We start from the raw sequence: 27,315 nt of genomic DNA on the forward strand, positions 1-27,315 counted from the left end.
ATGGCACGGACGACGGTGCGTGAGGGAGCCAAAAGAGAGGACGGGAGGGAGAGGGATAATACCAGTTGTGAATGCATGAATGTAGTGCTTGGGCTTAAACCGACTTGAGGGCGAGCGGCGCACAGGAACAGAGGGGAGAGCGCGCATGTGTCATCAAGCTGGCCAACCGGCCCCCGTTGACTCCCACTGCCCCTCAACCGTCCTGCCGGACAGCATCGAGCGAGTGAGAGGGGGGATACGTACGTAGCCGTTCTTGAGGACCGAGAAAGTGCGCCGGGCTGCGGGCCACATTGAGCTCGTTTTAGAAGCACGGGCAAAATTGCCGAGGAGGGGAGAGGATGCTCAACAGCGTGGCAACGGACTGCGAGGAAGGAGAGGGGAGCCCTAACAACCAGGGTGAGTGAGGCCGGTGAGAGCGTGAGGCTGATGACGGCGCGCACGCGTTCCAAGTTAGGAGGGGTAAGGACGCCGTGGTTGGCGCGGTGGCCGGAGACCGACGGACGCCGGCCGCTGGAGAATGGCAAACTCGGAGAGAGCTGTGTGTTTTCTTTGCGACTGCACATTTTCGTCATTTTCTGGGTCAAAGATACCGAACGTCTTTTCAGTGAATCCATGTAAAAGAAAAGAAAGCACCTTAGGTGGTGAGCCGAGTGCAATTTTTCCCTCGGTGTCATTGGTCTGAGCAGCAAAGGTGTCTTGCCAGGGCCGATATTTGCCGTTAATACCAAAGCATTTGTGGACGTGTGTGCCCAAAGCCATTTCTTCCAAGCGGTGAATGTCTCAGCAAACACTATGCTCAGTTTTCAATCACTTTATCAAACAATATGTGACAGGGCGGTTAGCACAACTCTCATAGTTCACAGGTTGCGGTTTCAAATCCAGGCTGGGGCCTTCCCGCCTGGAGCTGACATGACCACATTAAAAATTTGCTTATCGCTTTTAACAGAGAGCTGGAAGGTAGTTGTTGTTGTTTTGTTAATTTTTTTAAAAACGATGACATTTCTCGTTAGCGCAGTTTTCCCATATTTCAGAGATGAAATGTGAAGACTTTTTAAGGGGCCTTAACTGAACATGCTTCTATTTTCCTGTATGAGGCCCTCGGAGGGTAAAAGTATGGACACCCCCGATGTGAACTGAAGCATGTGCCGGCGTACAAACGGAACAAGAGAGACACAGTAAATTACGCAAAGCAGAACAAATGTCCACCTTTGTTTGGTAAAGCGGCGAATGACCTGGTCATGAGTTGAAGCACATCTCACCAGGTGCATTCGCATGGAATGGGTTGTGACGTCTTTGTAGGAGTAACATGATGAATCCCGCCAGGGAGCTCACACTTGATTATTCCAACCATTCCTGAGTAAAAAGAAGAAGGTGAGATAACAAGTCTGGATCGGTCCCACGAGAGGCCCGCTGTGCTCCGGTGATTCATTGCAATCAATAAGCTCGGCTGGAGTGACTGGAAGGTTAAGTGAGCAATTTGTCAGAGCTGAATCAACGGCGGTTCCACAGTGCACTGCCAAACATTGAAGTTTGGGTCATTTTGACTTCCCGCCTCAATTTGCGTTGCTACGCAATACCACATTGATGAAAGCATACAGCCACCTGTCATCCATAATAAGACCGCAGTTTACCAATTTAAAGAGGCGTGTGCTACGGTGTGCATTGAAAGTCTGCACACCCCTGTTGAAACGCCTGTTTTATGTGAGTTGAAAAACAAAAAATGAGACCAAGATGAATCATTTCAAAAGTGTTTACTGTCACCGAAAGCCTGAACACTGACAGCAATTTGGAACTGCTCATAATTCCCTCCACTCGCACTTCCAGCCGAGGAAAGACGGCTCCGACGCATGATGTTTCACTGTTGGTTTGGAGTTTTTTGGGGTGATGAAAAGTGTTCTTTTTTGTGCCAAGGAGTTATGTTCTGCTTCAAAATGGTTTGGCGCGAAGACAACACCGTTCAACAAAAAAAAAAAGCACCATAAACGCAGTGAAGAATGAGTGTGGCAGGAAATGTCTACTGGAACATCTGAACTTTATTTGGGGTTCATGAATGTTACTTTAAATGGTGACAGACTCCCATTTAGCGTGTTTAAATGTCATCGGTTAAATGTGAACACAGCGGGTCATGTGCACAGTCGAGTTGAGTTGTAAGGTTAAAGTCCACATTAACGGTGGGAAAAGTTTTTCAATGATTTATCTGGGGCTTTTTTTTTTTTTTCAATCACACAAACCTGCCATTTGAGTGTTGGTGCGCAGACTTCCGACCTCCACCGTTCGTACGTAGCGCTCGTCTTTCCTGCCTTATGCTCGAAGATTCTTTTTTCCTAAGTTTAGTTAATCGCCATGTATCGACCGCTGGAAACGATTCAGCGCGTAATGCGTAGAGGTCAAACTAAGTTTAAAATCGTTTGTATTGATAACAGCAATTATGGATGAGTCATCGATCTGAAGGCACTTGAGTCGGTCGTTCCAGATCGCACTTGCTCGTGTTTTTGTGGATAATGAACATCGTGCATTTGCTTCTCCTCAAGTATAACTTTTAAATGCAAGCAAGTTCATCATAATTTGTCTCAAGGCTAAAAACATGTCAGGATTCAATGTGGGGGAGCGGAGGCCAAGGCGGGTCAACCGACAGTATGCGAAGCCAAAACAAAACCAAGTCCAAACATGAACGTCACCACTGCAAAATCCGCCCTTTGGCAAAAGCATGGATACGAACAACAAAATTATCCTCATTGAGGAATGCCTTGGAGCATACTATTCCGCTCATAATACTGCAGTTCATTAGCATTTGCACATTAGTGATTTTTTCAATAGGTTCAAAGCCCTCCAAATCGCCTGGAGCAGCTTGTGGAGGGGAGCAAAGGTCAGTTCAATGACAAATATTTGTCAGGGTTTATATAAGAGCATAAAATGTGTGCTTAATGTAGGATCAGGGGTGAGGCTTTGCCACTGTGTTATGCAAGTCAGGCACACCGATGGACACTAACACCAGTGAAAAATGAACAGAAAATTGAAGAAATACGCAGAAATGTCACACATTGAAAGTTTGAATCATTTCAATACGTATTTCTGTGACAAGGCTGTATGATGGACAATATTGATAATGAGAGAAAAGGCAGCCGGTTTCTTACGCTTAAGTTGTTTTCAAGTCAAGTGACCTTGATGACCTGGAACACTTCCAACTGGCGGTAGACAAAACATCCAATTTTAATTTATTTGCCTTTGGGACAAAAAAAAAAAACAACAACATTCTGAAACAAATCAAATAAATATCAAATTGCATTGATCCTAATCCAATATTGCGGGAGAAGGGAATAGTTGGTCCCTCTCAATCTTTGGGAAAATATCTGTCTGTGTCCAACGATGTTGGGCTTTTTTTTTCTTTTTTTTTTTTTGCTTTGTTTGAAGGTGGTTTGAATACACGCTGCTCCTGCCTGATCTGATACAAACGCAGACAGCTGAGATGAACTAATCCAGTCGCCAGATGTCACAAGCCTGTGCAAAAGAAACCATTTCGCTGATTGCCCGTACATCGGTGCAGCTTGTCGTTATTTCCATGAATGATAAAAGTCATACGAAACGGTCAGTGTACGTGGCTCGGTGATGGACGGCTCAAACATTCATAGGATGCATAATCAAGAATACCCAATTCTATCAAACACCGTGTTCCCTTTTTTTTTAATTCTCTTTCAAATTAGAGTGTTGCCTTGAGATGCAAGTGGCCCGACTTGCTCGCAATGCTCAACACCAGCACAGGGATATTTTCTTTATCCTCTGCGATGAATGACTAATATTCGCTGCTGCTTACGAAGTAGCTGTGACGCTCTCCGTGTATATCAATATGTCTGTATTTTCTCCCAATAAAATATTTATGATGCACCAACTTTTTATATGCTATTTAATTATGTTATTACTTTATGTTTTCATAAAGCACCATGTCAGACGGTGCTATTTTTAAGAAAACACATGACAAACAATTTTGTTGTTTTTTTATTTGGGAGACCTCAATGAGGGACGGATGACTTGAGTGTTTTGAATTTACCAGCGTGCTCATGGAACGAATACAAATCATATCTCAAGGCACCGTTAAGTGGCAAACTATGTCACTGCACTTTTGGCAAACATTCCGTGGAGATAGCTATAGAGAGAGACAGCGGTTTCTTTTGGCCACACATACCTAAAGTAGTTGGAAAAGAAAATATTGACGCTGAAAGGTAAAGTATTTTTTGCTGTTTCCACTCATCTTTTCTTGCACAAAATAGAAGCATGTTTTGCAATGCAGCGTTGCAACGTAGCTTCCTGCTATTTGCGTTCATGATCAGGTTGTAGCGGATGTGGAAATATATCAAGCGGACCGACCTCCTTATGTCACGTCAAGGTGTTCGTATTGTCGCCTTCTGATGATTTTCTGCTTCAATAAAGTGTCTGCAAGAAGAAGAGCGTTTTTGCTCTCCCACGCTGGCATTTGGCCCCAGCGTGTGGCGAGCATAAATCCTGTCTGTGATCGTCAGTAATCCTCACAATGTGTTTTAGTGCCTTTTCAATTAGTCCACTTGAATGCAGAGTGTGTCACATCATGACTTTAATCTACATAGGTCAGAATGTATGTCAAAGTTGGATTACACAGCTCTTGACATACTCTTCATTTATACAGAGCCAATTCATTTGATGTATTATGGATTAGCATGTGCAACACGGTGATTCAGTTTGTGAGGTTCTGGGTGCGAATCTTGGCTCTGGCTGACCTGTGTCAGGTTTGCAAGTTCACACACACACACACACACACACATGTTTTACTGTAAAAGTTGCCCTACGGCTCATTCTAGACATCCCGAATAATTTGCGCACTTTGAAAAGCCAAATTCAAATACCATATTGATTGTACGTCTTTGGTGTATTATTCAACAGCTGTATTTCGCCGAAAAATAATCTTGTTCAAGGATCAAAGAAAGCTATCAGAACAGTCTTTGAACAGAAATATACTTAAATAAAATTGCACATTAATTCCAAGATTTTACTCAAGTAAATATCTGTTCCAAGCTTCGTCAAAAATGTGTTGAAAAATATGATTAATCGCGATCAATTATGGAAAACTTTGAGATTAATTTGTTAAAAACGTAATCGCTTGACAGCACTAATATATATATATATATATATATATGATGTTGAATCAATCAAATGGATTTATGTGCGGACATCATGTAGATTTGCCTCAAATGAAGACCGGATTTGGCAACGGAAGAATAAAAACCCGAGGCCTCAATTGATATACATCAGTCCATATTATAGACGGAGGCGCTACACGGTACCGTGTCACTGCGAGCCAGAAATGTTGTTGACTCTGTGTCGTCGCTTCTGGTATGTGTCACTTCAAGTGGATGTCCTGTAATACCAAAGAAAAGAAGGGAGATGCTTGCGGTCCCAGCTTGCGCTCACTCATCATTTTACTAAGTTGTTGACAAGTCACAGGAGTCACTCAGCTGAGAATGTTTGTCTCCGATCCAGAAGGAGAGTAATGAGCAGTGACGGAGATTTCACTTAATCCTCCTACTGAGCTACAACAACACCCAGCCTTCCCAGACTAGATAGCAAGGAAATACACACTCTGTGCTTCCATTTAGAATCGAACATCGATCGCGCAACAATATTGTGTCTATGGAAAAACCTCAGGTGCCGTTGATTCACTGGCCTGTTCGTGTATGAAATGTTTTTCTTTGGCAATAATCTCTCAAGACCCCACGGAGGGAAATTTCACCAACAATGTTTGGACAAGGGCGGCACGGTGGTCGACTGGTTAGCACGTCCGCCTCACAGTTCAGAGGTCGTGGGTTCGATCCCGGCTCCGGCCTCCCTGTGTGGAGTTTGCATGTTCTCCCCGTGCCTGCGTGGGTTTTCTCCGGGCACTCCGGTTTCCTCCCACATTCCAAAAAACATGCATGGTAAGTTGATTGGACACTCTAAATTGCCCCTAGGTGTGATTGTGAGTGCGGATGTTTGTCTCTGTGTGCCCTGCGATTGGCTGGCAACCAGTTCAGGGTGTCCCCCGCCTACTGCCCAAAGACAGCTGGGATAGGCTCCAGCACGCCCCGCGACCCTTGTGAGGAGAAGCGGTACAGATAATGGATGGATGGATGGATGTTTGGACAAGTGGGGATGATTTGTGCTGGCTGTTGAATGCCACTCATGGTGCAGTGGTTCACTCTCTGACTTGAGCGCGGCTTGAGTTCTTACTTGGCGAAGTGCAGGCTGTCTATATTTGTCCCGAGATTGACTGGCAAGCAGTCGAGGGTGTGGCCTGCCTTTCGCTTGAAGCCCTCTGAGAAAGACTCCAGCTCCCCCGAGACCCTGAACAGGATGATCGGAGTACAACATGGATGGATGGCTACGTGCCGGTGATTCTTTGGTTCCATTTTAGGCCGTGGCAATGGTTGGTGTTTAAACACTGTCGATAAAGTTGCTGATGCTCGTGCGGGCTGAGAAGATGTCGAGGTCAGGTTTTAGAAAGCGGCAAAACAGTGCAATGTTTGGGTTGAGCTTGATCTGTAAAACATGTCTCCATTACGGTGTTTCTTTTTGACTTCATTCATTCAACTGGTCTGGATTGGGGATCTTGGTCACAATTTGACAAGTGTTTTTTTTTGGGGGGGGGACAGACAAATTGCAATGCATTGCTGTAGTTTGAATTACTAGTAAAGTTAAGTTTGATCAATGAAGTGAAAGCCAAAGGATGGATTTATGCATCTAGTTTACACTTTGCTGCCAAAAATGTAAATGTAGCTTTATCCTGCTCAGGGCCTCAGGGCGCTGGAGCCGATTCCATCTGGCCGAGGGTGAAAGGCAGACAACGCCCTGTCCTGGTCGTCAGTCGGTTAAATCGGTCAGGCGATCGTTCCCCTAGACCAGGGATCCCCAATACGGTGCCTCGGGCAATTTGATACCTCGGGTAATTTCAGCAAATTTCTCGAGTGTGTTTCCAACTGGGAGCTCTTTGCATTCATGAGCACTGTAGCTGTCAGTCTTGGAAAGTCATTGACATCTCCGCCGCACCATCAGTGATATAGATCAAATGTTTTGCTTTGTACTGTATACTTATGTGGTGAGTGTGTGTGTGTGTGTGTGTGTGTGTGTGTTAAATACGGTTTGACAAACGACCTCTGAATGTCAGGCGGACGAAGTCACAGTCTGCACATAACATTCAAGCATTCCTACAAATGTAAATAATGGTCCAGTCTTCCTCCGTGTAATTGACCGTGGCAGAAGGCTTCACAAATCAGCGTCAATTCCGCTGAGTGGCGACTCGGATGGATTTAATTCAAATCGGCATTTACAGCAGGCGAGGTGAAAACAGACAAGGAATTTGTGATGTAATTGATGTAATTCAAGCTCACTTATGCAGCTGATTGGTGCATTTTGCTCACATGCAGATGTTGAATGCAGCCTTCCTGTGTGGCGTCCAGCAGCTGCTGGATAATCCCCTTGAGCCTGCGTCCCATTAAGCTTTTAAAAGCGGGAATAAACTGTCCATTTTGTAATAGCCTGTGTCACATGAAGGATACAAATCTGGATCAAATTTCAAGCGTCAGTCTTCAGTATCATATAAACATTTTTAAATGTTTATATATATATATATATATATATACTTTTGCACCCGACAATGTTGGCTCTTTTTCGACGACGTTTTTCTTCAACACTTCAACACTTCAATGTCTCTTCTACCAACTGAGCACGCCCTCTTGGACTTGAAAAGACCACAGCCAAGTGCGCAAGGCCTGCCCAAATTCGTCACGGTTATGCGGCCCCACGTAGGCCACGTGTGGAGCAGCCTTTGAATGACCCGGCCTGCGAAGGTTTCTTTGGAGGACGCAGCCAACGAATTTGGCCACGGCTAATGACGTCTGGCAATTGCTAAATTGGAACTTGCGAGGCAAGAGAAGCAGACGGAGACAGAAAGTCACCTGGTGAAGATGTGCACGAAAAAAAAAGTCGGACACTGACCGACCAAATCTTACAGTCGTCTACTTCAACAAAATGACAATATCCCCTCCGTCTCAACGCATTCTTGTCATTGATTGGTGGTCTCAGGTGATGGAAACCCCAAGGAGAGCAGTCCTTTCATCAACAGCAGTGATGTGGAGAAGAGCCAGCAGTATGACGGCAAGAACATGGCCCTGTTTGAGGTCAGAGGGACAGCCCCCCCCCCCTCTCCCCCCAAAATGGGTACTCTTACAGCACAAACTGATAGCAATGCGTGTGTATCCGTGTGTGCCTGTACACTTGCAGGAGGAGATGGACACCAGTCCGATGGTGTCGTCTTTGCTCAGCAGCCTTGCCAATTACTCCAACCTGCCGACGGGGAGCAAAGAGCACGAAGAGGCTGAGAACCACGAGGACGGTGCACGTCCATCGAAAAAGCCTGTCAAGGTAGACGAGTGAATGAAAACCACATGACATTGACGACAAAGTCCAAAAGTGATAGTCAAGTAAATTTTCTTTTTTGCTTGCTTTATTATTTATCATTACTAATGCGGAAGTCAAGCCAAACACATATTTTTATTCCAGAATATGTTCCCAGCAGGCCCACCAGTCGAAACATTGTTGTGTTTGTGGAATATGAGTGAAATCCACCCGTTTTTGTCCATCTCAGGGGGCGGCCATTTTGTCACTTCTGTCCACTGAAAATGACATCACAGTTGCTCAGGTGTCGACCAATCACGGCTCAGCTTCAGAAAACAGGTGAGCTGTGATTAGTCCTTACCTGAGCTCTGAGCAACTGAGATGGCTCAAAACGAGTGGATTTTGCTGCCTAACTCATATTCCACAAATGCAATATTAATCAGAATGCCGGCCGTGTTTTGACTAGTGAACACGCATAGAACATATTCTTGCAAAGAATTTTGGGGGGGTTGTCTTCCGCTTTAAAAGTGAAGTGATGACGGCGAATATTTCCCATTGTTCCTTCCCATTTTGTGTTTGTCAGGCTCCACAGCTGGGAACTCTGATGGGTGTTTACTTGCCATGTATTCAGAATATCTTCGGCGTGATCCTCTTCTTGCGAATGACTTGGATGGTCGGGATCGGAGGCGTCCTCGGTTCCTTCATAATCGTCTTCATGTGTTGCTCCACAGTGAGTAGACGGGCATGTTCAGTCCTCTCTTTTGTCACCGCTCATTCCGAACCACTGTGCCAAAATCATCCAACTTCACGCAATTGTTCCAAAAAATGGTTCTTTATTGACTTGAAAGAAGGCATTTATGTTTCATCATCCGGCTATGCCGGCGGCTTACGTTCAACGGCGGAATAATGAAATGCTCTTTCACTTGATGGCGGAAGTTACACTTAACCTGCGTATTGCTGTTCATACAAGGGAATAGATGCTTTGTGTTCAAGTGGAAATAATTTTAAAAATAATTAAATAAGAGACAAGGTACATCATTTTTGGGTGACTTTCCTTTGGGGTGCTTTGCTGTGACATTTTCTGAATAGAAATAGGTGCCTTAGCACAATACGGGTTGGGAAACACTTCTCGACATAATATTGGTGAGACATGTTTGGTTTGAATAGATTTTTGGGATTTATAGCAGTACAAGTAGTCTGGACAAAATGACCATTTTATTTGACTCTATTCTACTACTTTTTTTTATTTTATAAACCACTGCCAACATGACTCCCAAATTCCAAAGACAAAATATTGTCATTTAAAGCATTTACTTGCAGAAAATGAAAAATGATCAAAATACCCCAAAAGGGACAAATGTCGAGTGTTATTTTGGTGTCTGCATTTTTTCCACACCTGTACTATTTTATACGTATCTTCTGTTTTGTCAAGTATTGTACAGTACAATCTGTTGTATTCCAAGAAAAAAGTCAGCCGAATGAATGCTGGAGGCTGCCGTGTAAGCTGGCAAGCAATGGAAAGAGTCTTGCTTCGTGCTGCTTCAACATGCCCTCTGCCCACAAGGAGTCAGACGAGTTGCTTAATCTTTAGTGAGCCGGTCACCACTGTGGTTTATTGTGTAATATTGTAATATAGCTGAGCATTTCCTGAAATTCCACTCAAATCCTGGCAATGGAACCTTCTGCAAAGAATGTCTCCCACGATGTCTGCAGTGGTTAGAAATGGATTTATTGGGAATTGCCAGAGCAAAATCAAGTCACATATTTTCTGTTATGAGCTACCGGTGAGCAGGCGCTATAATTCTAATAAAAATCAACAGAGTTAGCTCGAGCACTGTGCTAAATTATAATGTCCAAAGCAAAGAAAACCGTGCAGAGAAATTCAAGGACAGAATTACTAAATGGCATAAAAATAAGATAAATATAGGCTACATTCAATATGTTTTAATTGTTTCAACTATTACGCACCCCAATTCCAATGAAGTTGGGACATTGTAGAAAACGTCAATACAAGAAAACCAGCAACTTGCATTCAATTGAATATCCAACAAAGACAAGACTTTTTTTGTGGTTTTTATTTTTTTTTGTTCCCCATTCAGACATATTTCTTGTGTGTTTTTCTTTCGTCAGACGATGCTGACAGCCATCTCCATGAGTGCCATTGCCACAAACGGAGTGGTCCCGGGTGAGTGCATGTCTGAAACTGTCCAACGATACTTAGCTGACACCGACTTCTCTCTGGCTGACTGACTGTTTCCTCTCCAAGCTGGAGGTTCCTATTACATGATCTCCCGCTCACTTGGGCCTGAGTTTGGTGGCGCTGTTGGGATTTGTTTCTACTTGGGCACCACTTTTGCTGGCGCCATGTACATCCTGGGTTGTATTGAGATCCTGCTGGTAAGTCAGCAATTATTATGCTATCAATAGTGTTGGGCAACACCAGCGCTTATGTAAACGGTGGCGTTTGACTCTTGTGTTGTGGATATTCGAAATGACACACACCTGGACAGCTTCAGAGTTGCACTTCCTCCTGTCCGATGTGCTCATATAATGTGCCCCAACTGGCAAAATGAAACTGAAATGGGTCAGGGTACTTTGAAAAAGCTTTGAACTGGCAAGCAAACTTGTAAACGTAAACAAACAACAGCAATTTCTCTGGCCGTAATCATGCTTTCCAAAGTGGAGAAGTAATCCAATAAAATAAATCTTTTTGGGGGGTAAAATTTATAGGTGTCACGTATTTGACGGTATTAGGTGTACACAATGTTACGGATATTGCCGCTGGAGGCTGCATTAGGAGAACGCATCTGATTCTCTCGATTCAAAGTTGCAATGATTAACACTAAAAATAACAAATCCTGTCATATAAGAGATTTTTCAATTTTCTTAATTGACCCTGTTACACTCAAACCTGTCACAGCCGGAGAGTTTGTTTGGAATTAACGATGGCCGCGTTCAGTCGTGCCAATCACGTAGTCGGATACGCAGTACGCAGGAATACTTGCTTGCATGTTCAGTCGTGGTTGAGCATAGTTGGCATTATTGGAGTTCCAGTGGGATTACACTTAAAATACCTGTGAAAGTTTCACAAAAGTTTGTTGGGAGATGGGCTATCAATGAGTTTGACAAGCAACCTTAACTTGGAACATGTTACCATTTTGCACATGAAATGATCATTCAATGTCACCATGGAAAAAGTACAATACAAGACAAAATCCCCCGAGGCAGACAGAAAACGAGCAACTGCTGACGGTAAAATGGGTTGTTGGGGTTGTTTGTATTCCCACGTCTGCATTGCCCTGTATCATACCGGATTGCATTTTAACGGATGTCTTCTGTGCCACCTTTCACACCTTGCCCACTCTTTCCTTGCCTTGAACCATCTTCCCATCCGTCAGATTTATATTATTCCTCAGGCAGCCATCTTCAAGATCGAGGGCTTGGAAGGGCTGGAGGCGGAGGCCGCCCTCCTCAATAATATGCGGGTGTACGGCACCATCGTTCTAAGCTTCATGTCTCTGGTGGTGTTTGTGGGGGTGAAATACGTCAACAAGCTGGCGTTGGTCTTCCTCGCTTGTGTCATCCTCTCCATCGTGGCCGTCTACGCCGGAGTCATCAAGACCGCCATTGACCCGCCGGTCTTTCCGTCAGTCTCACGGACGACTCTGATGATGGATTTGCCGGTGGCACAAGCGCGTGACGTTTGCTCCTTCTCCTTGACTTTGCCGGCAGTGTGTGCCTCCTGGGAAATCGAACGCTCGTCTCCAAGGGCTATGACGTCTGCGCAAAGGTCATTGAAATCGACAACGAGACAGTCACCACCAAACTGTGGCGCTCTTTCTGCGATTCCGAGTACATCAACGCCACTTGCGACGACTACTTCAGCGACAACAACGTCACGGAGATACAGGGCATTCCAGGGGTCACCAGTGGAATCCTGGCAGGTAATGGGTGCCTCAAGTGTCATGACATGACCCGAGCAACAGTAAAATCCAAATGAAAAATGGGTGGGTTGGTTGGTCTTCCAGAAAACCTGTTTGGCAATTATTTGGAAAAAGGGATGATTGTTGAGAAAAGAGGACTGGCATCCCAAGTGGACCCGGAGAGTTCTGCTTCCAGCACCAACCGCTTTGTGCTCGCCGATATCACCAGCTTCTTCACGCTGCTGGTGGGAATATACTTCCCATCTGTCACAGGTAAGAGAAAGACAGGAATGATCTCTTACATGCTATGTACGTACACTACAGTACATGCGTTCATTTTCTAGATATATACAGTACCGAGAAAGATTAAAGAGATGGAGCCTATTTGTTAATGAAGGACACAAAGTACATTAAGGACAACCGTGTAGGCATTTTGTGAGAACACAATTCCCATCATGGGCTCTATTATCATAGACAACGCTCATTCGTGAAAATATTTTGATTTTCATGCAGGGGTGAGCCTCGTCTAGCATGTTTGGGAATTTGGCAGACCGCGTTGCGCCATGCTGGGCATTGTGGCGGACCGAGGGCGTTTTCTTGTTTTTCTTTTTCTTGGTTTAGAAATTTGTATTAATTCCATCCGAGTCGCCACAAAGCAGTTAGGCATCCGGCGCACCTGACAATTTGGTGGCTGAAATTAGATGAAATATTACATCTGCTGAAAGCAGGTCTAAGTCGTGGTGCAGGCGCTGTAATGTAATTTTGGCGAATTTAATCGGGGTGGTGCGAGGCAGATTCTGCCTGTTCACATGTAAAAGTGAAAGTCTTTGGAATTTTTTATCGTCAAAAAACCTTCGCTGTTCAGCTCCTTGCTGGAAAACAGCAAGTTGAGCAACAAACTACTAAAACGTTTAACGGTTAGATAGAAGCATTCAAGAGAACTTCAATTTATAACATCGTAGTGCATTTTAGGTTAATCCTGAAATTTCCCCTGGAATCTGAGCACCCAAATATTTTTGCGAGAGGTTCACAGTACGAATCCTGGCTGTTTGACTTTTGGCAGGTATCATGGCAGGTTCCAACCGCTCCGGAGACCTGCGTGACGCTCAGAAGTCCATCCCCATCGGCACCATTGCAGCCATCACCACCACATCGACTGTGTGTATCCTTCACCGAGCAGCCGTCATCTGTAAAACACAATCCGAATGGAATTCGAGAGAGCCAAGCACTTGTTTGCCCTTGCTTGCTCAGCATTTCCAATGATGTATTCCTGAGTAAACTTTTGATCAGATATGTCCTGCGTGGTGCTCTTTGGTGCTTGTATAGAGGGTGTTGTCCTGAGGGACAAGTACGTCTCACTCGCAGGACCCATAACTAAACCTCGCAGTCCTCCAAGAGGAAGTAAACCTCTCATTATTCTATTCAGAGTTTCTCATTAGACTTCCCCTTGCAGGTTTGGTGAAGGTGTCAGCGGTAACTTGGTAATTGGGACTCTGGCATGGCCGTCTCCGTGGGTCATTGTTTTCGGATCCTTTTTCTCCACCTGCGGTGCTGGACTCCAGAGTCTGACCGGAGCGCCACGCCTGCTGCAGGCTATCTCGAGAGATGGCATCATCCCATTCCTTCGAGTGAGTTCATTCATCGCAGCTTTCGGGCCTCCGAGACTCAATATTTTGCCACTTCTATATGTATATTGACCGTAACAACCCGCAAGAGGCAAATAAGATGTGATTTACCAACGGCCGTTGTTCTCCGTGCAGGTGTTTGGACATGGTAAAGCCAACGGGGAGCCCACCTGGGCCCTCCTGCTCACGGCTAGCATTTGTGAGATTGGCATCATCATTGCCTCGTTGGATGCCGTTGCACCCATCCTCTCCATGTAATTTGGCTGGCAAACCAAACCAACATGCTGTACATACAGCCCAAGCGCGTTCATGTTGACCAGGTCCTTTGTCTTCTTCTTCAGGTTTTTCTTGATGTGCTACATGTTTGTCAACCTTGCCTGTGCGCTGCAAACTTTACTGCGGACACCAAACTGGAGGCCACGTTTTAAATTCTACCACTGGTGAGCTACTTGTTTTACACGAACACTTCTAATTGTCAGCCAAAGGCTGGACAGCACTGTTTTGGTACTAGCTGGGTGACAAGACTGTGGAAGAGTGGCTCTCAGAATCCGTGCTGGTGTCAGTGAATGACTGGCAACCCGTTTCTAGGGTCTACACCGCCTTTCGCCCAAAGTCACATGTGATAGGATCCAGCTCACCCTTGGCCCGAATTAGGATCAGCAATACAGAAAAATGAATCTGAACCGGTTCTTCACAGTTTTTTTTAACTGAATCATCCAAATAAGTTAAACTGGAGGTCAACCCAAACATATTTTTTTCATGAATATGTTCTATGCAAGCTCACTCGTTGAAACAATTAAGGGATTCTGATAAATATTACGTTTGTGGAATAAGAGTTTATCCACTCGTTTTTAGCCATCTCTGGGGGGCCATTTTGTCACTTCTGTCGACTGAAAATGACATCACAGTTGCTCAGGGCTAACGACCAATCACAGCTCACCTGTTTTCTGAAGCTGAGCGATGGTTGGTCGTTGTCTGAGCCCTGCGCAGTTCTGATGTCATTTTCAGTCGACGGAAGTGACAAAATAGCCGCCCCCTGAGATGGCTAAAGAGGGGTGCATTTCTAAATATTCCACAAAGGCAATATTAATCAGAATGCCGTGTTTCAACTAGTAGCAGAAAACACCAGTTTGATGAAAAATGCAATTTATTGTCCCGCACAGGGCTCTGTCATTCCTGGGTATGAGCTTGTGCCTCTCGCTTATGTTCATCTGCTCCTGGTATTATGCCATCGTGGCCATGGGAATTGCCACCTGCATCTACAAATACATTGAATTCTGCGGGTAAGTATGTCATCCTACGATGGACACTACAAAGGAGTAAATACGATGCTGCATTTACACAAACACATCATTTTTTTACGTATTCATGTTCAATATGCCTGCTCTACGAGTGTGTACTGCACACTCCCCAGAAGAATTTGTCTCGATAATGTGCAATGAGTTCCAGGCTGGGTTGGAAATGTCCTTTCTGAGCCAGACACGCTAAGTGAATAAACTACTGTGTGACAGAGCTGAGAAAGAGTGGGGTGATGGCATACGCGGCATCTCTCTGAGCGCTGCTCGATTTGCTCTCATGAGGTTGGAGGAGGGGCCGCCACATACCAAGAACTGGAGGTCAGTCACACAGTCAAGCGAACCTGTGACCTTTCAGTGAAAATGATCTTCATTTCTGCGCTCAGGCCTCAGATCCTGGTCCTTGTCAGTATGGATGGCGAGCAGAATGTGGAGCAGCCTCGTTTGATCTCGTTAACAAATCAGCTGAAAGCAGGCAAGGGCCTCACTATCGTTGGCACCTCTGTTCAAGGAAAGTTCCTGGACAACTACACTGAGGCCCAAAGGGCAGACCAGGTCTCTGACGTCACACAACACACAAGCCGCTAAGTGAACACACATTTTGTTATGGTGTCGAACAACCGCCCTTGATTTTTTTTTTTTCTTTTGAAGTCTCTGCGGAAACTGATGGAAACAGAGAAGGTGAAGGGTTTCCCCCAAGTGGTCATATCGTCCAACCTGAGGGATGGGACGTCCCACCTGATTCAGGTTGGAGGACTTGGAGGTTTGAAGCACAACACGGTGATGGTCAGCTGGCCACGCAACTGGAAACAGCCGGAGTTCCACCAACAACTACGAGATTTTATTGGTGAGTAATCACTATTTGTATTCTGTAATCTTGCGGGACCACTGCCTACTGCACTGCACATTCTATTTGACTTTTTCCTTGTAAAACAAAAGCAAACCAAAAAAAACAGCTCCACTTTTGAGAGGGCTCAGCTAGAGAAACAGAGCAGGGTCATTTGTCCAGTCCCTCCGTAGTGCAAATGCTCTTGTTCCTGTGTAGAGGTGGTCCGAGAGACCACAGTGGCCAGCTTGGCCTTGTTGGTTCCCAAAAACATCTCCAGCTACCCGTCCAACGGAGAGCGCTTCACCGAAGGACACATTGATGTGTGGTGGGTTGTCCACGATGGAGGCATGCTGATGCTTCTGCCCTTCCTGCTGCGTCAGCATAAGGTGGCAAATGCAAGGCCGGCAAGTATCCTTGACGTCGGACACGTCTTCATCCGGTGCTCTTCTTTTGCCGCAGGTGTGGAGGAAGTGCAAGATGCGCATTTTCACCGTGGCTCAGATGGATGACAACAGTATTCAGATGAAAAAGGATGTCATGACGTTCCTCTATCACCTGCGTATTGATGCTCAAGTGGAAGTGGTGGAGATGGTGAGATTGATGCGTGTACTCACTGGCCACAGTGTTAGGTACAGCTGCGCAATTGACTCCAGTCAGTCGTTTATTTGTTTCGTTTATTGAGAATCGATTCATTGAGCAGGTTTGGGACCAAAAGTTACTTTGGTGTGAAATAATGCGATACAAGAGCTGCACCAGTCATGTAGATCACAGATCGCAGTGTTTCCCAACCAGGGGTAAGGTAGACAAGCACATTGCAGGTGTGTGGAAACATTTAATCATTTATGTCCACGATGATATGTAAATATTGCTCAGTCAGTTTCTTAAGCCCGTCAATAAAATGCTATAGGGTATGCGCTACAACTTGTCTCCCCAAGGGAGACAATAACCTGTGCACCAAAATCACAAGAGCCGCGTGTCAGATCAAGTGTCAGCTCAAATGACCGAAGAAAAGAGTGTAAAACTGCTATAGTAGTTTTGGCTTGTTTATCTTATCTTGTTTAGTGTTTTGTTCCTGATATCTCAGGTTTAAAGCAGCATTGGGTAAGAATTCGACCTTAATAAAAGATCTTCACTACTGTTTTGATGAAACATTGACATAAGTATTTCAGTGGGACTTTTGTCATGCCTTGGGGGGGGGTCTGTATCATTTTTTATTCGCACTAAGGAACTTTGAGGAGGATGGGAGCAACCCCGGCACACGAAAAAAAAAATACAAATGTCCTGAATTGCTCTAGGGCATACGCACTTCCTCCTTTCGCTATAAGAACGGAAGTCGATTTGAACATCTACACACCATGCGGCTTATATAAAGGTGCGGCTATTCTGTGGACTTTTCTTCCGCCACCAGGGGCGCTCTAACTGTAATTACGATACAATACAACCCAATTGTTATTAACAGGATGTGACTGCAGGTGGAGGAGTTCAACAGAAGAGGGCGCTATGCACTAGGTTATGAATTAGGTGCTATGCGGAAGTAAAGCTGACAAACTGGAGAGGCAGTGGGCAGTGAAATGACGATAAGTACTGTTTGTTTTCTCTTGGTTCCGTTCCGTTTTAATCAGCAACGAAAGAATCTGTTCAGGTACATACATGCACATTTGCAGTTCAAAATCCTTCTGTGAATGCAGTAAATATCAAATTTTTTAACATAGTGCGGCTTATATACGGGTGGGGCATATATATGTTTTGTTTTTTTCATTATTTTATTTTATTTATTTTTTTAAATAGCTTATATAAAGGTGCGTCTTATAGAGCGGAAAATACGGTGTTCACCCAAAAGAGAACAAGTGACGACCAGAGAAGTGGCAAGACAAAAAGGTTTCTATCGCCCAGCTCTACACCACCCGGTGCTTGTTTAACACTCGAACTTTGCCTTCCAATCCCAGCATGACAGTGACATCTCAGCCTACACCTATGAAAAGACACTTGTAATGGAACAGCGCTCACAGATCCTCAAGCAGATGCATCTGACTAAGAATGAGATGGAGCGAGAGGTAAGCATGCATTTCAGGTCAATCAAAGAAAGCTTTATTTTGTGACAAAGAAGCAGTAGGCTCTCAAAGTATGCTCTCTGACAACAAGCAAATAATGCGTCCCCAAAGCAAATGAACAACTGGAAGCTCATCCATTGCGTTCCTTTCCAACACTACAGATTCAGAGCATAACAGATTCATCCCGCGGGTCCATCCGGCGTAAAAAATCCTATGCCTCCCGCTCACAACACAGCACTGAGGAAGGCGTCAGAGTGGCCGAGCATCCAGAAGAGGAGGTACAGATCGTCTTAACTGGTTTCTCAGTTGATCTCTTGGTTCATTCAAGACTCTGCCCAGAGCTGACAATGCCGAGTGCGAATGGTTGTTTGCAGGGATGGGTAATCCGTCACAGGGACGGGACGGTTCGACCGTCCCGAACCAGTTTTATGGATGGACGGGCGGAGGGGTTTTTTGATACGTTACTGTGGCTCTTATCAAGAAATTCAATATCAAGAGTCACTATCAGAGGAAACATGCAAACTAAGACAAGGTGACTGGTAACAAATGGCATGAAAATTTGAAGTAACTTGAAGGTGAATGTTTGGCCCCCACGCATTTTCACCTCACCAAATCTGGCCCTCCTTGCAAAATGTTTGGCTTTGAAAGGACAAGGACTAACGGGGTCGGAGGACGATTATTTTTATGAATAAGAACAGAGGGACGAGGACGGGAGAGTACGGAGGTCGCGGACGGAGGACGGACCGGCAAAAAAGGGCAAAGTGGCCATCTCTGCGTTTTTTTTTGTCTATATATGCTGTGATTGGTTCATGACCAGTCCCGAGTGTACCCTGCCGCTTGCCCAAAGCCAGCTGGGATTAGCTTCAGATCACTAAAGTAGGACAATCACTTTAGAAAATCTTGCTGCTGTCATAGTAGACACCAATTTTCCATGCGTCTGCACATTCACACAAACACCCTGAGCTTCCCTCGGACCACGGTGAGCAACCTCGGCCAAAGCGCTATCACACCTGTCCAAAACCTGAGATCAGAAAAGTTACATGATGTAGATATGTTCCCAAAAAATTCAAACCACATCAAAATACAACATATACAGTCACTGAGTAGAGATTTGTGACATGAATAAAATCAGCCCAAGTTTGTTACTTTTCTTTTACCACGCAAGTCATTTGAATGAAGTCTCAATACAATCTGTATCAATATGGTCCCACATTGTCCACTTGTAAATAATGAGAAAAATGTCATTTAATAAAAGGCTATGCTTTCTAGTCACCTGATCTCTGAAAGGCGCCAAAGGGCCTCATTTTGGGGGCTCGTAAACTGTGCCCATGTTTGGACTTCATGAATGGAGCCGCCCGCGTGTAGCCTGCAGCGTATCGTCTGCGCTGACTGTACGTCCGAGTGTTCAGATAGTAGGACAACCGAGTGCACGCGCTCTGAAACTGTAAGGGAAGTAGGAATGGTGTTGGTGTCCGGTTTGTAGATTCAACTGGGGTGGAAATGAAGGAATGAGCTTCGAAATGGAATGTGAGCGTGTGGTGCGAAAGCAGCGCGCAATTGCTCACACGCGCAGCTGAAAGGGAACATTGGCGGACACTGACTTCACACCTTTGCTCGATGGCTCTCTGTTTTCTTTCGTTCACACCGTCATTATGTCCCAGTCTCAGTCTGTGGCTGTTTCCAACTCAAAACAGGTCCAGCTCATCCACAGCAAGAACGCCTCAACACCTGCCAGCCCAACCAGCCTCACTGCCCCTGGCGGGGGTGGAAGCACCTGGACGGACAATAAGGAGGTTGACAAGGGGAAGAACCTGGAGGCCGGCAAAGACCCCTTCAGCATGAAGCCGTGAGTAGCCTGAGCTTATCATACAAACAAAACTATCAATGAGCCACATTTGTTGAATTCCTCCTAAAGGGGGAAAATCAACCCAAACATATTTTTTTCAAGAATATGTTCTATGCAGGCCCATTAGTTGAAACACGGAATTCTGCTAAATATTGTGTTTGTGGAATATGAGTTAAGCAGCAAAATCCACCTCTTTTTAGCCATCTCAGGGGGCGGCCATTTTGTCACTTCTGTCGACTGAAAATGACATCACAACTGCTTGGGGCTCAGGTAACAACCAATCACGGCTCAGCTTTAGAAAACAGGCGAGCTGTGATTGGTCGTTACCTGAGGCCCGGGTACTTGCGATTTCAATTTCAGTCGACAGAAGTGACAAAATGGCAGACCCCAGAGATGGCTAAAAACGGGTGGATTAACTCTTATTCCACAAACGCAATATTTATCAGAATGCTTTGTTTCAACTAGTGAGTGGGCTTGCATAGAACATATTCTTGAAAAAGATATGTTTGGATTGACTTCCCCTTTAAATCTCGTAATGTTACAACTTTTTAATCTTGAAAACTTGACTTTCACAGCATTGCCATTATGAATTGTTTTGATTGTAACTTTAACACAAAACCAACATGACACCTGACATACACATGCGTAGGTTTGAATCGAAATGAACATGTCTTTCATTTTTATTTAACCTTCATTTATCCAGGTAAGGCAATTGAGAACACATTCTCATTTGCATGCCGACCTAGCAGCAGAGAAAAAAAACCTCACAAATGATCCTACCTTTCTGCCAAATTAGCACATCAGAGGCATTTATTTGCCTTTGGCTTTTTGACAGAATTGCAAAGTACATAGTGTTTGCTTGCTTGCTTACTAGCGAAGCTGTTGCAGCTCAGATAATCATGGATCGGGACAGGGCCAATTGCGTGCGGCATGGGGAGTGAGTCTTGAGAGTTGCACTTAACACCGGTCGAAGCTTCCCATTATCCCCGTACACAGGTGCCATTTGACCTCAGTTCAGGCTCTGATGCTACGTCAGAAGCCCCAAAATTTGCTGGTCTATTTCAAACCTCAATTTGGTATTGGTACCTTACACATGCGGAGAAAAAGCAGTGGAAAAGTCATGTTAGACGGGCAGTGTGAAAGGGCCAACAGCTTCTTGTGTCAACCCATCTCTTCTTTGCATTTCAAACATTATTTTCTCCCTCGTGCCATGCTGCTGCAGGGAATGGGAAAGCTTGTAAGTATGACCATGTCTCACTTAGGGTTGTCACAATATCGGCGATATCACGATATTAAAATTGCCACGATATCGTCGTCGTCATGTCACGATATGAATAGCAGCAAATCAGTTTCAAAGCCCAGTGCCAGCACTCGCCGGTGGTTAGTTTATTAGTGCAGTTTAATTTGATGCCAACTGTGTTTAAGACCCACGCTCATCACCTATAGGAGCGCATGACTGGCCAAGCCATATGAGCTCTTTTTTTTTTTATAATATCGTGAGCTGTTCTACAGCATCGTGAGCCTTTTATGTCACCAACTTCCCCTCAATATCGTGATAATTATCATATCGTGAGGTTGATATCGTGATATTATCGGATAGCGTGACATCCCTCGTGTCGCCGAGACCGCCTACTTGATCCGAATAGCTACGTTCAGTGTTATCCTATGTCGCCTGCTCAAGGAACCAGACAGATGTGAGGCGCATGCACACAGCTTTGCGACTCAATGAGGTCATCACAAAAAAGTCCAAGGAGGCAAAGCTCGTCCTGCTCAACATGCCCGGACCCCCGAAAAATCGTACGGGTGAAGAGAATTGTATCCTTGCGGAGTGTACCGTTTCAGTCTTTTGTCAGGTCATATCAATCACAATTCATATAGTCATATGTTTCATCAAGTATTTCAAATTTGACATTGTGACCTAATTTGGTTAATCCAAATAACAGAACTGGTGCGTAGTCTAGATTAGAACAGCATACATAAGGAACTGAAGCGCAAATTACAAGGGAAAAACGTCTCAAGACACTGGGTGGTTTATGTTTAAATTAGTGCTATCACGCGATTAATTTTTTCAATGTAATTAATTGCAAAATTTTCCATAATTGATCGCGATTAATCGTATTTTTCAACTACAATTTTTATGGACAGTGGAACAGATATTTATTTGAGTAAAATCTTGGAATTAATGTGGACATTTTTTTCAAGTATATTTCTATTCAAAGACTGTTCTAATAGTTTCTTTGCTCCTTGAATAAGATTTAAGATTCTTTTTCTGTGAAATACAACTGTTGAACGATACACCAAAAACGTACAACTAATATAGTATTTGAAATTGGATTTGCATCGTGCGCAAATTATTTGGGATTTCTCCAATGAGCCGTCGAGCAACTTTTTAAAGTAAAACTATGTAAAAGTCCATCTTTGAGCCAGTGACTATCTTCTAAGTTTGGTTGCAAAGTGAGCAGAGGTCAGCTGCCACAGGAAGTACATACAACTGAGTTAACAGAGTTCATTTTTTTTGAGTTTGTTATGAAATTTAAATGAATCTCCATAGTTAAATGCTTTAAATTTGACAGTTCCTCCTTGACTGAGACTGCCCTCCAGACATGGAGTTCCTGGAGGTGCTCACGGAGGGTCTCAATCGGGTTCTCCTCGTCCGCGGAGGCGGACGAGAGGTCATTACCATCTACTCCTGAACATCCTGAATATATTTCACCCAACTTCTACCGAGTGTCACAAAACCTCCCTCAAGCTTCAACCAGGCAGGCGGCGCCATCCTGATTCAACCGATTGCTTTTAGTCCCCCCCTTCATGTTTCGTGTTTGAATGTTTTCGATATTTATTCATCTTAAAATGTTGACTTCTTTGTTGTTGTCTTTAATGGTTTGTATGGAGGCACACCAAGTCAAGCGACAGTAAACTCGACATGAGCTTCACATGAATTTTTGGTAGAAAGTTGGCATGCGCTCAGACTACATTAGAAAATTTAAAGATAAAACCTGTCAGACTGGTTAAAAATCATCAACAATAATGATAATGCGCTATTACCTCTAGAAAGGTCATGTATGATGAACACATCAAAAACTTTGAGCTTATGATCACACATCGTTTTACTAGCGCTATTATTAGTGCTGCACATTGATCATTGAAGTTATTCAACCACACAATAGAATGTGCTGCCTCAACTGCTTGAAAAATATGCAAGTGAATGTTTGGGAAGTTCTGTTACAGTCATGAAGTGCACAGGTTCATTTTCCCTTCCAAAACACACAAACGAGCGTGCACATAAAAATGTTGCATCACATTGTCTTGTGTGTGTGTGTGATGTGCGTGTGTGTGTGCATGAGAGAGAGAGAGAGAGAGCCTGGAGAGTGTACAGAAGAGAAACATGTGTAAATAAAGATGCAATTCAAGACTTAGACATTTAAATGTGTTTGTCAATGAAGGTTTTTTTGGTGTGTTCTTTTGTTTAATTACCAAGTGTTGACTTAAAGATAAAGGAGTGGAGTCATTCATTTAGTGGGGGAAGATTGGGCTGGGGAGGAGTGCAATGTGACAAAATTGTATTGAGTGTACATATTTAATCCTCAGCCAGTCTGGTAGGTTTAAAAACTGATCTGCGGCGTAACGGACCACAATAGTTTTACAATGTTAAAAAAGTTTCTTTAGCGGAACAGCAAAACCGGCAAAACTATACTTTCTGTGGCTTCACTAGCCAAGTGTTTTGTGTTTTTGTCAAAAGTCACTGGGCTGAACCAAGGAAAACATGCTGATAGTGAAAGGTTTAATTATTGGACAACCTAATAGCCCGTGTTCTGCCTTGAGAAGAGAAAATACAAAGTGGGCTGAAACGGGGAAACGACTTTTAAAGTGAGAATTTTGTTACAATGCGGGATGGCTGCTAAATTCAGAGTTTGTAAACAAAGAATATGAGGTGCCTAAAATTTGCATAAACAACTGCGTTGAAGAGCAAGACATTTTTATGAGGCGTGCCAAAGTTCAGACGGCTGAATATCTGGACTTGTTTGAGCGGGAGCAGACTTGAACGTTGTCCTCTCTTATCTGCGCCGATCCTGGCCTCAAATGAAAGCGCTCTCACTTAATCGAAGAGCTCCGACAATGAAGCCAGGCGCGAGCGGCCTGCGGGTGAGGCTGCCCGTGTTTGTGTTTGCAGCGGAGGTGATGATCGTGGGTCTTTTTGCCACTTTTGTGACATACGACAAGGACGCCGATGGCAGATTGCAAAGCAACGAGACGAAGCCCATGGACAATGCGGTGTACAAGGATTACCCTTTTTTCGCCGACATACAGGTGATGATATTCCTCGGCTTTGGCTGCCTGCTGGCATTTTTCCGACTCTATGGATTCGGAGGGCTGGCTTTCAACTTTCTCCTGGCGACCTTTTCCATCCAATGGGCCATCCTGGTGCAGGGTTTCTTCCAGTTCAGCCACGACGGTAAGATCCAGCTCGGTGTGATCAACCTGATCAACGCCGAGTTTGCCTGCGCCGTGGTGCTCATCTCTTTGGGGGCGGTGTTGGGCAAGACCAGCCCGCTGCAGCTGCTGGTCATGGCTCTCCTGGAGGTGCCGGTATTTGCGGTGACCGAGTGGGCGGTGCTGAAGTACCTGAAGATCAACGACGCTGGAGGCTCCATCCTGATTCACCTCTTTGCCTGTTATTTTGGCTTGGGAGTCACCTTTGTGCTGTACAGACCTCGCCTGAACGGAGGTCACGCCAAGGAGAGCACCAGCTATCAGTCGGACATCTTGTGCATGATGGGGACCTTGTTCCTCTGGGTGTTCTGGCCCTCCTTCAACTCGGCACTAGCCCTGAGAGGCGACGACCAGCACAGGGCCATCCTCCACACCTTCATTGGCCTCTGTGCCTCCACCATCACGGCCTTTGCTCTCTCGGCGCTACTCAACAAAAGCGGGAAACTCAGCATGGCCGACATCCAGAACGTGACCTTGGCCGGAGGCGTGACGGTCGGGGCGTCGGTCGATATGATGATTTCGCCTGCGGCGGCGTATGCCCTGGGGATGGCGGGCTGCATCGCATGCATGCTAGGGTACAAGTACCTGAGCCCAGTCTTGGCAAAACGAATGCGCATCCAGGATCAATGTGGCATACATAATTTACACGGTCTAACCGGACTCATATCTTGCGCCGCTGGGATTTGTGCGATACTGACGGCGGACGAGGAAGTCTACGGCCCTAGTTTGTATGAGACTTTTAGGTACAGAGCCCCAAAAGAAGGGGATCCCATGTTGCTCGAGCTCCAGGCATTAATTCCTGGTCTGCAGCCAGGTTTGGGGCGGAGTGCCCAAGAACAGGCTCTCTTCCAGGTGGCGGCCGTCTTCTCCACCATAGCAGCGGCCGCCATCGGAGGCCTGCTCACAGGCGTGCTCTTGAAAATGCCCTTCCTGGCCGCACCTTCGGATGATTTATGTTTTGATGACAAACTATATTTTGATGTTCCTCAGGACAGTTACTCACCACTTAAAATCAACACGGCCACAGATAAAGAGGAAACTGTTGCCTAACATGCATTCTCTTATTAAGGAAAATCATGAAAAATGATTTGTCTTTTAAAAGTGTTTCAAAGTAATAATTTGGGATGGTACGATTTGTATATTTTGTAGTTATCTTGAAGTAATTATGTAATATTTATTGTCAGAGTAAATCTAATGTTTTAAAACTAATTTGAGATGACTATGAAAATTGTGGTTGACATGTCACACATTTGTGTAGTTAAAACAATAACAAATAAAGACATTACGATGCGTCCAACTGCATGTGACTGAATAGGACAATTATTCGTGACGTGATCATGAATGAGTGAACCAACAAGCATTCGGGCAACATCGCAGTTATTGTTTTTGTTATGACTAAATTAAAAAAATAAATAAATAAATAAAATAACATTTAGTGCAAAGTCATAACCTCTGATCATTTTATAAGATTTAAGATACACAATTCCCAACAGTATTTGGTTGTTCTCATTTTTTTAAACAACAAATTAAATATGAAATCAGAAGTGAGAAGTCACAGAAAATAGTGCCTGTCGTGGTGGCAAAGTCTAACTTAATAAGGGGTTGTATAGACAGGCAAATTATTGACGCACTTGCTCGCTCTCTACTGCTTTGTATTGCCAAATTAAACAGTCCCTTTTCGTCTCTGCTTGCTATCCATCATTTTTTTTTATTGTTTATTGTGCAACATGATATTCCAAACGGTGTGCAACTAATAGTTCCGTAAACTCAACCAAAGTGACGTCAACGTGAACCAGAGCTTTCCACTTAATAGACACGATAGTGACACCTAGTGGACAACTGAAGTGCACACATTTTCTGTCCATTGCGTTTAAAATGTATGAACATTCCTATGCTGTTTTACTCATTCAGTTTCCACATTTCCTCATGACCCTTTACAGATCAACAGGTGCATGTTTTGTCAGAACAAATGTGATGTAAACACGGACAGTTCTCAGGACTGACAAGCTAGTATTTCACAACTCTTCATTCAGGTCACATTTTGATAATGCCAATGACCGTCACAGCTCACATGTTTTTTTGGGTTTATTCATGTGATGCCATGTACTTTATACTGTATGAATGGACTATCAATAGGCCCCTTGTGGCTAAGGCCGGATGGCAGCCATTTTACCACTTGCCACTGGTACTGATAACTTCTGTTTTTTGTTTTTTTTTCGCTGAAAACACTGTTATCAGTGCAGTGTTTTATGGTAGGATCTCTGTATGGAGTAATGAGAGCCATCAACGTATATTATCTCAGTATTACTGTGACTGACAGATCTCTGTCAGGTAGGTTTACATTTCGCAATGAATTTTATCCAGATGGCCTTTGCTTTCATTTTATTGTTGATGGTTCTGACAACATGATTCAGACAAATCTTTGAGTCGCACTCAGAGAGAGATGATTTAAAATTGCATTCTTACTGATGAAATGTGCATGTAGTGCTTCTCTCAGACTTGTTGCAAGCAAACAGGGACTTCAGTGACGAAGGCAGACATCTATCTAAATTGCAGAAACATGTTAGTTTAGGGCAAGGGTCCCAAACCTTTTTGAAACTGAGAACTTCTTGGGTACTGACTAATGCGAAGGGCTACCAGTGTTATTCGCATTTCTTAAGTAGCAAATTTGCTCACATTATTTGGGGGTAAATCATTCTCTCATTGTTGTTTCTCCCGATAGCTTTTCTCCGTGAATGCTATGATTTGGTTATTCGCTACAATGCTGACCTTTGACCGATATTAATTGTTGTTTTTTTTCCAATCAAGTATTATTATAGTATTATAATTGCCAAATTTACACAAATGCAAATGTGATG

At 44.3% G+C, this 27,315-nt stretch overlaps 2 protein-coding genes and 1 long non-coding RNA gene across 3 annotated transcripts in view; 2 read left to right on the forward strand and 1 right to left on the reverse strand.

Annotated features, from left to right (window-relative positions):
- Positions 1–23,382, forward strand: slc12a5b (solute carrier family 12 member 5b). The gene is made up of 26 exons (XM_086039327.1): positions 1–396; positions 8,086–8,180; positions 8,284–8,424; positions 8,981–9,127; positions 10,528–10,582; positions 10,664–10,794; positions 11,796–12,043; positions 12,130–12,341; positions 12,426–12,593; positions 13,384–13,482; positions 13,611–13,668; positions 13,774–13,948; positions 14,081–14,199; positions 14,287–14,385; positions 15,109–15,228; positions 15,457–15,561; positions 15,627–15,795; positions 15,892–16,087; positions 16,286–16,455; positions 16,529–16,660; positions 18,016–18,123; positions 18,282–18,398; positions 19,815–19,966; positions 21,189–21,203; positions 21,648–21,781; positions 22,568–23,382. The coding sequence occupies exons 1-26, from the start codon at positions 339–341 to the stop codon at positions 22,657–22,659; spliced, it is 3,315 nt and encodes a 1,104-aa protein (XP_085895453.1). The 5' UTR covers positions 1–338; the 3' UTR covers positions 22,660–23,382.
- The window catches only part of LOC147154011 (uncharacterized), a 20,556-nt gene continuing 3,483 nt past the window's right edge, over positions 10,243–27,315 (reverse strand). The window contains exons 2-3 of the long non-coding RNA XR_015088007.1: positions 19,729–19,894; positions 10,243–13,507 (exon numbers count right to left, since the gene is read on the reverse strand). This is a non-coding gene — a long non-coding RNA (uncharacterized LOC147154011). The remainder of the gene's footprint in view (positions 13,508–19,728; positions 19,895–27,315) is intronic.
- Positions 23,919–25,759, forward strand: rh50 (Rh50-like protein). Its single transcript, XM_086039372.1, has one exon. The coding sequence runs from the start codon at positions 24,047–24,049 to the stop codon at positions 25,505–25,507; it is 1,461 nt and encodes a 486-aa protein (XP_085895498.1). The 5' UTR covers positions 23,919–24,046; the 3' UTR covers positions 25,508–25,759.

The sequence above is a fragment of the Filicampus tigris genome, chromosome 1 (genome assembly GCF_054856515.1).
Source record: "Filicampus tigris isolate MCC_2025a chromosome 1, RoL_Ftig_1.0, whole genome shotgun sequence".
Taxonomy (NCBI): Eukaryota; Metazoa; Chordata; class Actinopteri; order Syngnathiformes; family Syngnathidae; genus Filicampus; species Filicampus tigris.

Coding starts and splice junctions, on each gene's coding strand:
- slc12a5b (XM_086039327.1), top strand. CDS start 339: ATGCTCAACAGCGTGGCAACGGACTGCGAGGAAGGAGAGGGGAGCCCT. Junction 15,229..15,456: donor AAATACATTGAATTCTGCGG/GTAAGTATGTCA, acceptor ACTGTGTGACAG/AGCTGAGAAAGAGTGGGGTG. Junction 21,782..22,567: donor TCGTACGGGTGAAGAGAATT/GTATCCTTGCGG, acceptor ACTGCCCTCCAG/ACATGGAGTTCCTGGAGGTG.
- rh50 (XM_086039372.1), top strand. CDS start 24,047: ATGAAAGCGCTCTCACTTAATCGAAGAGCTCCGACAATGAAGCCAGGC.